The following is a 12,878-nucleotide window of genomic DNA, read 5'->3' on the forward strand; positions in this document are numbered from 1 at the left end:
GAAATTGGATTTTGGGCTCCCCCGGTGGCCACTGGTGGAATTGAACTGGTGTGCATCATCCCCTCTGTTCACCTGTTTCCATCAGGATGTGGGAGTCGCTATTTAACCTTGCTCCTCTGTCACTTCCATGCCGGTCAACATTGTAATCAGAAGCCTTTCTGTGCATGTTCCTGCTGCTAGACAACTCCCAGCTAAGTTGGACTTTAGTCCTCGTTTGTTTTTGCATTTTGTTCCAGTTCACAGCTGTAGTTTCGTTTCTGTGTCTGGAAAGCTCTTGTGATCTGAAATTGCCACTCTGATGTTATGAGTTAATACTAGAGTCTTAAAGTAATTTCAGGATGGTATTTTGATAGGGTTTTCAGCTGACCATGAAAGTGCCCTTTCTGTCTTCCTGCTATCTAGTAAGCGGACCTCAATCTTGCTAAACCTATTTTCATACTACGTTTGTCATTTCATCTAAAATCACCGCCAATATATGTGGGGGCCTCTGTCTGCCTATCGGGGAAATTTCTCTAGAGGTGAGCCAGGACTATATTTTCCTCTGCCAGGATTAGTTAGTCCTCCGGCCGGCGCTGGGCGTCTAGGGATAAAAAACGTAGGCAACGCTACCCGGCTACTGTTAGTTGTGCGGCAGGTTTAGTTCATGGTCAGTTTAGTTTCCATCCTTCCAAGAGCTAGTACTTATGTTTGCTGGGCTATGTTCTCTTGCCATTGAGAACCATAACAGTTTGACCGGCCTCAAAGGGTTAAATTAATTGACAGAGAAAGGAGAGAAAAGAGAAGTCTGCTGAAGATTTTTTTTTTTTTTTTTTTTTTCCCTTCCCTTCAGTTCTGAGTGTGCTTGTAATGGAATCTCTTGCAAGTCTGCCTATATTGCAGCCTTTCTCTCTCTCTCTCTCCTTCTAATCCTGGAATGGCTCTGTGTTCACCTGTTTAAAATGGATATTCAGAGTTTAGCTGCAGGTTTGAATAATCTCACCACTAAAGTTCAAAATTTACAAGATTTTGTTGTTCATGTTCCTATATCTGAACCTAGAATTCCTTTGCCTGAATTTTTCTCGGGGAATAGATCTTGCTTTCAAAATTTCAAAAATAATTGCAAGTTGTTTTTGTCCCTGAAATCTCGCTCTGCTGGAGATCCTGCTCAGCAGGTCAGGATTGTGATTTCCTTGCTCCGGGGCGACCCTCAGGATTGGGCTTTTGCATTGGCTCCAGGGGATCCTGCGTTGCTCAATGTGGATGCGTTTTTTCTGGCCTTGGGGTTGCTTTATGAGGAACCTCAGTTAGAGCTTCAGGCGGAAAAGGCCTTGATGTCCCTATCTCAGGGGCAAGACGAAGCTGAAATATACTGCCAGAAATTCCGTAAATGGGCTGTGCTTACTCAGTGGAATGAGTGCGCCCTGGCGGCGAATTTCAGAGAGGGTCTCTCTGATGCCATTAAGGATGTTATGGTGGGGTTCCCTGTGCCTGCGGGTCTGAATGAGTCCATGACAATGGCTATCCAGATCGATAGGCGTCTGCGGGAGCGCAAACCTGTGCACCATTTGGCGGTGTCTACTGAGAAGACGCCAGAGAATATGCAATGTGATAGAATTCTGTCCAGAAGTGAACGGCAGAATTTAAGACGAAAAAATGGGTTGTGCTTCTATTGCGGTGATTCAACTCATGTTATATCAGCATGCTCTAAGCGTACTAAGAAGCTTGATAAGTCTGTTTCAATTGGCACTTTACAGTCTAAGTTTATTCTATCTGTGACCCTGATTTGTTCTTTATCATCTATTACCGCGGATGCCTATGTCGACTCTGGCACCGCTTTGAGTCTTATGGATTGGTCCTTTGCCAAACGCTGTGGGTATGATTTGGAGCCTCTTGAAACTCCTATACCCCTGAAGGGGATTGACTCCACCCCATTGGCTAGTAATAAACCACAATACTGGACACAAGTAACTATGCGGATTAATCCGGATCATCAGGAGATTATTCGCTTTCTTGTGCTGTATAACCTACATGATGTGTTGGTGCTTGGATTGCCATGGCTGCAATCTCATAACCCAGTCCTTGACTGGAAAGCTATGTCTGTGTTAAGCTGGGGATGTAAGGGGACGCATGGGGACGTACCTGTGGTTTCCATTTCATCATCTATTCCCTCTGAGATTCCTGAATTCTTGACTGAATATCGTGACGTTTTTGAAGAACCTAAGCTTGGTTCATTACCTCCGCACCGGGAGTGCGATTGTGCCATAGATTTGATTCCGGGTAGTAAATACCCTAAGGGTCGTTTATTTAATCTGTCTGTGCCTGAACATGCTGCTATGCGAGAATATATAAAGGAGTCCTTGGAAAAGGGACATATTCGTCCTTCGTCATCTCCCTTAGGAGCCGGTTTTTTCTTTGTGGCTAAGAAAGATGGCTCTTTAAGACCGTGTATTGATTATCGGCTTTTGAATAAAATCACGGTTAAATATCAATATCCGTTGCCACTGCTGACTGATTTGTTTGCTCACATAAAGGGGGCCAAGTGGTTCTCTAAGATAGATCTCCGTGGGGCGTATAATTTGGTGCGAATTAAGCAGGGGGATGAGTGGAAGACCGCATTTAATACGCCTGAGGGCCACTTTGAGTATTTGGTGATGCCTTTTGGTCTTTCAAATGCCCCTTCAGTCTTTCAGTCCTTTATGCATGACATTTTCCGTGATTATTTGGATAAATTTATGATTGTGTATCTGGATGATATTTTGATTTTTTCGGATGACTGGGACTCTCATGTCCAGCAGGTCAGGAGGGTTTTTCAGGTTTTGCGGTCTAATTCCTTGTGTGTGAAGGGTTCTAAGTGCGTTTTTGGGGTACAAAAGATTTCCTTTTTGGGATATATTTTTTCCCCCTCTTCCATCGAGATGGATCCTGTCAAGGTTCAGGCTATTTGTGATTGGACGCAACCCTCTTCTCTTAAGAGTCTTCAGAAATTTTTGGGCTTTGCTAACTTTTATCGTCGATTTATTGCTGGTTTTTCTGATGTTGTTAAACCATTGACTGATTTGACTAAGAAGGGTGCTGATGTTGCTGATTGGTCCTCTGCTGCTGTGGAGGCCTTTCGGGAGCTTAAGCGCCGCTTTTCTTCCGCCCCTGTGTTGCGTCAGCCTGATGTTGCTCTTCCTTTTCAGGTTGAGGTCGACGCTTCTGAAATCGGAGCTGGGGCAGTTTTGTCGCAGAGAAGTTCCGATTGTTCCGTGATGAGACCTTGTGCCTTTTTCTCGCGTAAATTTTCGCCCGCCGAGCGGAATTATGATGTTGGGAATCGGGAGCTTTTGGCCATGAAGTGGGCTTTTGAGGAGTGGCGTCATTGGCTTGAGGGGGCTAGACATCAGGTGGTGGTATTGACTGACCACAAAAATCTAATTTATCTTGAGTCCGCCAGACGCCTGAATCCTAGACAGGTGCGCTGGTCGTTGTTTTTCTCTCGGTTTAATTTTGTGGTGTCCTACCTGCCGGGTTCTAAGAATGTTAAGGCGGATGCCCTTTCTAGGAGTTTTGAGCCTGACTCCCCTGGTAACTCTGAACCTACAGGTATCCTTAAGGATGGAGTGATATTGTCTGCCGTTTCTCCAGACCTGCGGCGGGCCTTGCAGGAGTTTCAGGCGGATAGACCTGATCGTTGCCCACCTGGTAGACTGTTTGTTCCTGATGATTGGACCAGTAAAGTCATTTCTGAGGTTCATTCTTCTGCGTTGACAGGTCATCCTGGAATCTTTGGTACCAGGGATTTGGTGGCAAGGTCCTTCTGGTGGCCTTCCCTGTCTCGAGATGTGCGAGGCTTTGTGCAGTCTTGTGACGTTTGTGCTCGGGCCAAGCCTTGTTGTTCTCGGGCTAGTGGATTGTTGTTGCCCTTGCCTATCCCGAAGAGGCCCTGGACGCACATCTCTATGGATTTTATTTCGGATCTTCCTGTTTCTCAGAAGATGTCTGTCATCTGGGTGGTGTGTGACCGTTTCTCTAAGATGGTCCATTTGGTTCCCCTGCCTAAGTTGCCTTCTTCTTCCGAGTTGGTTCCTCTGTTTTTTCAAAATGTGGTCCGTTTGCATGGTATTCCGGAGAATATCGTTTCTGACAGAGGAACCCAATTCGTGTCTAGATTTTGGCGAGCATTCTGTGCTAGGATGGGCATTGATTTGTCTTTCTCGTCTGCTTTCCATCCTCAGACTAATGGCCAGACCGAGCGGACGAATCAGACCTTGGAGACATATTTGAGGTGTTTTGTGTCTGCAGATCAGGATGATTGGGTTGCTTTTTTGCCTTTAGCGGAGTTTGCCCTCAATAATCGGGCCAGCTCTGCCACCTTGGTGTCTCCTTTTTTCTGTAATTCGGGGTTTCATCCTCGATTTTCTTCTGGTCAGGTGGAATCTTCGGATTGTCCTGGAGTGGATGCTGTGGTGGAGAGGTTGCATCTGATTTGGGGGCAGGTAGTGGACAATTTGAAGTTGTCCCAGGAGAAGACTCAGCTTTTTGCCAACCGCCGGCGTCGGGTTGGTCCTCGGCTTTGTGTTGGGGACTTGGTGTGGTTGTCTTCTCGTTTTGTCCCTATGAGGGTTTCTTCTCCTAAGTTTAAGCCTCGGTTCATCGGCCCGTACAAGATATTGGAGATTCTTAACCCTGTGTCCTTCCGTTTGGACCTCCCTGCATCTTTTTCTATTCATAATGTTTTTCATCGGTCATTGTTGCGCAGGTATGAGGTACTGGTTGTGCCTTCCGTTGAGCCTCCTGCTCCGGTGTTGGTTGAGGGCGAGTTGGAGTACGTTGTGGAAAAAATCTTGGACTCCCGTGTTTCCAGACGGAAACTCCAGTATCTGGTCAAATGGAAGGGATACGGTCAGGAGGATAATTCTTGGGTGACTGCCTCTGATGTTCATGCCTCCGATCTGGTCCGTGCCTTTCATAGGGCTCATCCTGATCGCCCTGGTGGTTCTGGTGAGGGTTCGGTGCCCCCTCCTTGAGGGGGGGGTACTGTTGTGAAATTGGATTTTGGGCTCCCCCGGTGGCCACTGGTGGAATTGAACTGGTGTGCATCATCCCCTCTGTTCACCTGTTTCCATCAGGATGTGGGAGTCGCTATTTAACCTTGCTCCTCTGTCACTTCCATGCCGGTCAACATTGTAATCAGAAGCCTTTCTGTGCATGTTCCTGCTGCTAGACAACTCCCAGCTAAGTTGGACTTTAGTCCTCGTTTGTTTTTGCATTTTGTTCCAGTTCACAGCTGTAGTTTCGTTTCTGTGTCTGGAAAGCTCTTGTGATCTGAAATTGCCACTCTGATGTTATGAGTTAATACTAGAGTCTTAAAGTAATTTCAGGATGGTATTTTGATAGGGTTTTCAGCTGACCATGAAAGTGCCCTTTCTGTCTTCCTGCTATCTAGTAAGCGGACCTCAATTTTGCTAAACCTATTTTCATACTACGTTTGTCATTTCATCTAAAATCACCGCCAATATATGTGGGGGCCTCTGTCTGCCTATCGGGGAAATTTCTCTAGAGGTGAGCCAGGACTATATTTTCCTCTGCCAGGATTAGTTAGTCCTCCGGCCGGCGCTGGGCGTCTAGGGATAAAAAACGTAGGCAACGCTACCCGGCTACTGTTAGTTGTGCGGCAGGTTTAGTTCATGGTCAGTTTAGTTTCCATCCTTCCAAGAGCTAGTACTTATGTTTGCTGGGCTATGTTCTCTTGCCATTGAGAACCATAACAGTCCAACTTAGCTGAGCAGAAAACTGGGAGCAGGAACATGCAACAGAATCACTCTGGATACATTGATGGCCAGCATTAGAATGACTGAGGAGCAAGGTTAAATAGGATACTCCCACATCCTGATAGGAACAGGTGAACTGAGAAGGCAAAGCTTGCAGGACACCAGTACCACAAGAGACCACCGGGGGAGCCCACGAACCGAATCACAACAATGGAGTAATTCCTCCTATAAGGAGGTCTATACATGCATGTATTTGAAGATGCTCTATGAACGATCCTTTATTCATTTTTGTATTTACCCTGATATCTATCTTGCTCTAATTTGTTATCATTCTATATTTTTGTCTCTCATTTGAGCTGGCAGCACATCATTTATGTGGTTGTTTACATATTATGTGGTATTTGTTATTCGTTTTTGTAAATTTACCATATACTAATATACTTTATTGAAAGCAACTACATTTTCTACTGTTCCCTTTTCTATATGTGATGATTGTTTGAGGTGGACCTACCTAACTTTTGGTCCAGTTTTTCTTGGCCTTTGGGCTGTTTTTAAATCTTCATGTGGCTTGTATGTTTATATTGTAATCAATAAATATTTCTAGGTGATTCCTTTGTTTGGCATACCCTTTTTCTTTTCTTAGTTTAATGCATTTCTGTATAAATTGGGTAGATCCCTGGTATACTGTATATAGATTATTGGTGGTGCCCACCAACACAAGACTATTGACTCCACAATACCCCTCATAAAGACCGATGAGAAAAAGCCTATAAGTAACAGGAACATACATATCTGCCATACGATTCCAGATATATGGACCTTTTTATTTAGTGCTTATTTTAATAGTCTTACCAAGCAGGTGCTGTTCACAAGGTAATAATGCAGAGCAGCCTAAAGACACATCCCCAGAAAAGCCAGTGAGCCACATCCACCTTCAAGATCTGACTATTAAAATAAAAAATAAAATCATATTAAACCCTGGATCCTGGTGACTCCGGTGTCAGACAGCATCACAACACTGGCAGACTAATGTGGCAATGTCATTGCGCTGGGGTATACATAAGACTTCTGAATCTTGGCGCGATGACATCACTACATCCCTCCATCCGCCAGAGTCCCGCACTGGGACTCTGACATGATATGTACCACCATGCCATTCCATGGGCCGCAGACTTATTGTGACTTGCAGACTACAGAACAGAGAGCAGTATTGTAGGAACAATATGGCTCCATGCTCTGCCCTAGAGTCTAACTGTATCAGCCCCATAGTTAAGAGTGGTGGTCACTCCATGTGCATGTGGGCCGCTCCATGTGCATGAGCCCGGAGCGACCACATCCTCTACCCCAAATAGCTACGCTACTGCCTATAAGCATACAATTTATTGGTGTTACTTTGCAAGAGACACATAGACATTGCTATATGTTGTTATTAAACTTTGGACCAATCGAAAAATTAAATAAATTGCCTGAACAAATATTATAAATAATTAAAGGGAATCTGTGAGTAGGAATTCAGACTATATATAAGCACATGTAACTATCTGATTGTGAATTAAAGTGGTATTTTCATTGCAGACATCTATGTCATATCCACAGTACATCCCATAAATGTCCGTTTTATGGTCTGTGGATATATACAGCTCTGGCAAAAATTAAGAGACCACTGCAAAATTTTCAGTTTCTCTAATTTTTCTCTTTATAGGTATATTTTTGAGTAAAATGTAAATTGTTCTTTTAGTCTATAAACTTCTGACAACATGTCTCCGAAATTCCAAGCAATAAATTTTTTATTTTTTTCCGAAAAGGAGAAATGGTCAAAATGTTTTAAAAAACAGTGCTTTCAGATGTCAAATAATGCAAAGAAAACAAGTTCATAATCATTTAGAAACAACAATACTGATGTTTTAACTCAGGACGAGTTGAGAAATCAATATTTTGTGGAATAACCATGATTTTTAATCACAGCTTTCATGCGTCTTGGCATGCTTTCCACCAGTCTTTCACACTGCTTCTGACGCAAAAATTTAAGCAATTCTTCTTTGATACCTTGTGACTATCCATCATCCTCTTGATTACATTTCAGACGTTTTCAATGGGGTTCAGGTCTAGAGATTGGGCTGGCCATGACAGGGTTTTGATGTGGTGGCCTCTTAATATTTGCCAGAGCTGAATATATATACAGAAAGACCAAAAGTTTGGACACACCTTCTCATTTAAAGATTTTTCTGTATTTTCATGACTATGAAAATTGTACATTCACACTGAAGGCATCAAAACTATGAATTAACACATGTGGAATTATATACTTAGCAAAAAAGTGTGAAACAACTGAAAATATGTCTTATATTCTAGGTTCTTCAAAGTAGCCACCTTTTGCTTTGATGACTGCTTTGCACACTCTTGGCATTCTGAGCTTCATTGATGAGCTTCAAGAGGTAGTCACCGGTAATGGTCTTCCAACAATCTTGAAGGAGTTCCCAGAGATGCTTAACACTTGTTGGCCCTTTTGCCTTCACTCTGCGGTCCAGCTCACCCCAAACCATCTCGATTGGGTTCACGTCTGGTGACTGTGGAGGCCAGGTCATCTGGCGTAGCACCCATCACTCTCCTTCTTGGTCAAATAGCCCTTACACAGCCTGGAGGTGTGTTTGGGGTCATTGTCCTGTTGAAAAATAAATGATGGTCCAACTAAACACAAACCGGATGGAATAGCATTCCGCTGCCAGATGCTGTGGTAGCCATGCTGGTTCAGTATGCCTTCAATTTTGAATAAATCCCCAACAGTGTCACCAGCAAAGCACCCCCACACCATCACACCTCCTCCTCCATGCTTCATGGTGGGAACCAGGCATGTAGAGTCCATCCATTCACCTTTTCTGCGTCGCACAAAGACACGGTGGTTGGAACCAAAGATCTCAAATTTGGACTCATCAGACCAAAGCACAGATTTCCACTGATCTAATGTCCATTCCTTGTGTTCTTTAGCCCAAACAAGTCTCTTCTGCTTGTTGCCTGTCCTTAGCAGTGGTTTCCTAGCAGCTATTTTACCGTGAAGGCCTGCTGCACAAAGTCTCCTCTTAACAGTTGTTGTAGAGATGTGTCTGCTGCTAGAACTCTGTGTGGCATTGACCTGGTCTCTAATCTGAGCTGCTGTTAACCTGCGATTTCTGAGGCTGGTGACTCGGATAAACATCCTCAGAAGCAGAGGTGACTCTTGGTCTTCCTTTCCTGGGGCGGTCCTCATGTGAGCCAGTTTCTTTGTAGCGCTTGATGGTTTTTGCCACTGCACTTGGGGACACTTTCAAAGTTTTCCCAATTTTTCGGACTGACTGACCTTCATTTCTTAAAGTAATGATGGCCACTCGTTTTTCTTTACTTAGCTGCTTTTTTCTTGCCATAATACAAATTCTAACAGTCTATTCAGTAGGACTATCAGCTGTGTATCCACCAGACTTCGGCACAACACAACTGATGGTCCCAACCCCTCTTATAAGGCAAGAAATCCCACTTATTAAACCTGACAGGGCACACCTATGAAGTGAAAACCATTCCCGGTGACTAGCTCTTGAAGCTCATCAAGAGAATGCCAAGAGTGTGCAAAGCAGTCATCAAAGCAAAAGGTGGCTACTTTGAAGAACCTAGAATATAAGACATATTTTTAGTGGTTTCACACTTTTTTGTTAAGTATATAATTCCACATGTGTTAATTCATAGTTTTTACGCCTTCAGTGTGAATGTACAATTTTCATAGTCATGAAAACACAGAAAAATCTTTAAATGAGAAGACTTTTGGTCTGAACTGTATATACTGTATATAATGAAGAATGTCCTTTACACGCAGCTATGTTGTCTGCAGCTTGAAGTTTTTGTTGCGTTTGTTTTAGTTGTAGAAATAAATAATTATTTACAAATATAAATGTCACTAGCCTGTTGATGCCATACCATAAAGTATTTATGAAATGTATTATAGTGCTTTTTATTTTGCCTCCAGGATAACTAGATCCTCTTTAACATATAGCTTATTACAATCACGGATCACATTGTCTATTGCTCTCTCCTGTACTGTTAAAATATCTACACTTTTGCAATAATGTTTAATGCTCCTGTGTGTGTACAATAAAACTTCTTTGTGCTTACATGTTAATATGAGGCTCCATAGTTAATATAAACCACACACTTCTTCTACCTCTTTTTCTTGCTACCATACAGTAGAATAAAGGGATTGTCAGACAGCAGTAAGGCTGGTTCCACACTTGCATTTTGATCTGCAGCGAATCTGCCTCCAGAGTTTATTTTAGATGATAGGATGCATTACCACTAATGTGAGACATGTAATGACAGACAGTCGTCTCATCTCCACGCTTCACACTGATACCCCCAACTTTCATTTACATAAAGCTCTGAATGCAGATAAAGGCGCATAAATTTTAACAACTAATTTACAGATGAAGAAAATGGATTTCTTTGGAACAAGACATCAGATGGAAGATTTCAAGTTATCATTTTATTCACCTTCCTATGACCTGCATACCCATATAGACGGCTTAGGAGGGTTCATCCTACTGACAGATTCCCTTTAAAAAAAATTTTTTTAGTAAGTGTCATAAAATTAAATTATAAATACAAAGTAACACGTTTGTCCTTTTAGACAACCCCTTTAACAAGAAAAGAGAACAAAAAGAAGCTAGTAGTTGATATCTAACCCTGGAGAAACAAATGTCTGAGTAGGTGCTGTGTACACACAACAGCCGTGACTGATTTGAAGTCGCCTTTATACTATCAAGCTGAATTGTTTTGATTGCATTGGATTTATCAAATCTTGTCCAAACTGTCAATCATTCTAAATTTGGAGACCTATATTACTAACCCAAATAGTGTTGATACTGCCTCACTTCTTAGTAATGCTGCTTTGCCGCTGTCATGAAGGACAAGATCAATAGGACTCTGTCTTTTATTACCTACTTGTCAACAGCTCTTTACAGTGACTTATGTCTTCTCTTTTATGAAGGGTTCAGGAGCCTCATTGCCACAGCCTGTGATCACATTCCAGGAAAACCAGGGGGTGAGTAACCTTTCTCCCAATACAATGATTAACATGGATATACTAGTATGCTAATGATAATATTTAGGCAGTCACTTTTTACTGCACAGATTCCTTGAAGGGTTATTTCCCCAAAAATCAATCATAACTCCGTGACACAAAATCCAAGAAATAAATAAACTTGTCTAATGCAATCAATTTCCAAAAGTGCCCCTGCTCCAGATATCGCCTGCTGAAAATCTGTATGTCAGAGGCTTTTGCTCACCTGAATGCCCATGGATACGCCCTGTAGTTCTTTTATGACAGGTTGCACATGCTCAGTAGATACCTGTGCTCACTGCACAGGGTGGACACGGACTGTGCGGTTGATGCTGTCAGAGGAGGAGCAGCTATATTGTTCTCTGTCTGCGCTGCGCAGCTGTGTGATAGACGCAGCAGAGTGAGTACAGGTAGCGTGGATTTCCACAGTGAAAGGAGGAATATTTCTGTCCATATTTGTCTTAATGACATCTCTTACCCATAAATACAAGATTTATACAAACGGGCCTTCATCTGTACTGTGTGAAAGAGAAGCTGTATCTATTGCTCACAGTAACCAATCAGAGCCAAGCTTTCATTTTTTTTTAAGAGATAAAACCTGTGCTGTGATTGGTTGAACAGCCGCGAGACATGCAGCCGCGGGGACTCGAACATATTTTTCTAACACAATCCTGGTTTCTTTACAGATATTATACAAAAAAAAAAAAATAGATTCTGCGAGAACCACATTAACCCTTCCATGACCCGGGGATTTTCCACTTTTGCATTTTTCAGTTTTTGCTCCCCTTCTTCGAAGAGCTATAACTTTTATTTTTGCGTCAATATAGCCGTATGAGGGCTTGGTTTTGCAGGATGAGTTGTACTGTTGAACTATGCCATTCATTTTATCATATGTACTGGAAAGAGGGTAAAAACATTTCAAATGTGGCAAAATAGGGAAAGAAGGGCAATTCTGCAATTATTTTTTTTTCTAATTCACAGCACTGATTGTATGATAAATCTGACCTGGCAATATGATTTTCCAGGTCACTACGATTATACAGATACCAAACATGTATAGTTTTTGTTTTATTTAAGTAGCTAAAAAACAATTCAGAAATTTTGTTAAAAAAACATTTGCTTGTGTCTCCTCTCTCCGAGAGGCGTAAAAGTTTTAGTCTTTGGCCGGGGTCACACTTGTGAGTGCCATGCGAGAAACTCGCATCAATACCCGGCACTGCCGCCGGCACCCGGGACCGGAGTGTGCGGATGCATAGAAGTACAGGCAGCTGAGCGCTCTAGTCCCGAGTGCCGGTGGCAGTGCCAGGTATTGATGCAAGAGACTTGTGCGAGTTTCTCGCATTGCAATCGCAAGTGTGACCCCGGCCTTTGGGATATGCTGCTGTGTGATAACTTGTTTTTTGCAACCCTAGCCAAAGTTTTTTCTTTATAACATTTTGGGATAGATATTATGTTTTGATTGCCTGTTTCATTCTTCTCTGTTGTTAGAGAGGCTGAAAAACTGCATTTCTGTCGTTCTGATTTTTTTTTTCATTATACCGTTTACCGATCAGATTTAATTTATTTTATATTGTGACAGATCGGACATTTACGAATACAGCGATGCCAAATGTGTGAATTTTTTTAATTTTTTTTCATTTCTTAATTTGTTAAGAGGGGAAAAGTGAGTTTATTTTAAGTTTTACTATATTTTTTTAAATTTTTTTTTTCATTTGTTACTGTTTTTGTTCGTCCACTTAAGGGACCTGAGCCTGTGATCATCTCATCGCTTGTGCTATATACAGCAAGGCCCCAGCATTGCTGTATATAGCAAAAATCATGGTCTCCTATGAACGTCAAAAGTACAGTGATGACAGATACAGGGGTCTTCAATATTTATTATGGTTTTAAATTGTACTGGAAAATGGACTCAGCGTAGCACCAACTAAGCTGTGCTGCCTTTTTTCAAGGGCACAGCAACAGCAACCACGTGGTCTTCCTTTTCATATGTATGCCTTTTCAAGTAGGGTTTATACAGTTGAAGCCAGAAGTTTACATACACTATATAAAAAGACACATAAGCATGT

At 42.3% G+C, this 12,878-nt stretch overlaps 1 protein-coding gene and 1 long non-coding RNA gene across 3 annotated transcripts in view; one reads left to right on the top strand and one right to left on the bottom strand.

The window, feature by feature from the left end:
* The window catches only part of ELL3 (elongation factor for RNA polymerase II 3), a 188,344-nt gene that overhangs the window by 48,250 nt on the left and 127,216 nt on the right, over positions 1-12,878 (top strand). Inside the window, exon 2 of one of the 2 annotated variants that reach the window (XM_077263576.1) lies at positions 10,741-10,794. The exons of the other annotated variant lie outside the window; for it this stretch is intronic. Within the exon in view, the coding sequence (XP_077119691.1) occupies positions 10,741-10,794 (54 nt within the window). The remainder of the gene's footprint in view (positions 1-10,740; positions 10,795-12,878) is intronic. 2 annotated transcript variants of the gene reach the window in all.
* LOC143775444 (uncharacterized) overlaps positions 1-12,878 on the bottom strand; it is a 64,395-nt gene that overhangs the window by 46,334 nt on the left and 5,183 nt on the right. The window contains exon 2 of the long non-coding RNA XR_013215649.1: positions 6,585-6,677. This is a non-coding gene — a long non-coding RNA (uncharacterized LOC143775444). The remainder of the gene's footprint in view (positions 1-6,584; positions 6,678-12,878) is intronic.

Source organism: Ranitomeya variabilis, chromosome 5 (genome assembly GCF_051348905.1).
Source record: "Ranitomeya variabilis isolate aRanVar5 chromosome 5, aRanVar5.hap1, whole genome shotgun sequence".
NCBI lineage: Eukaryota > Metazoa > Chordata > Amphibia > Anura > Dendrobatidae > Ranitomeya > Ranitomeya variabilis.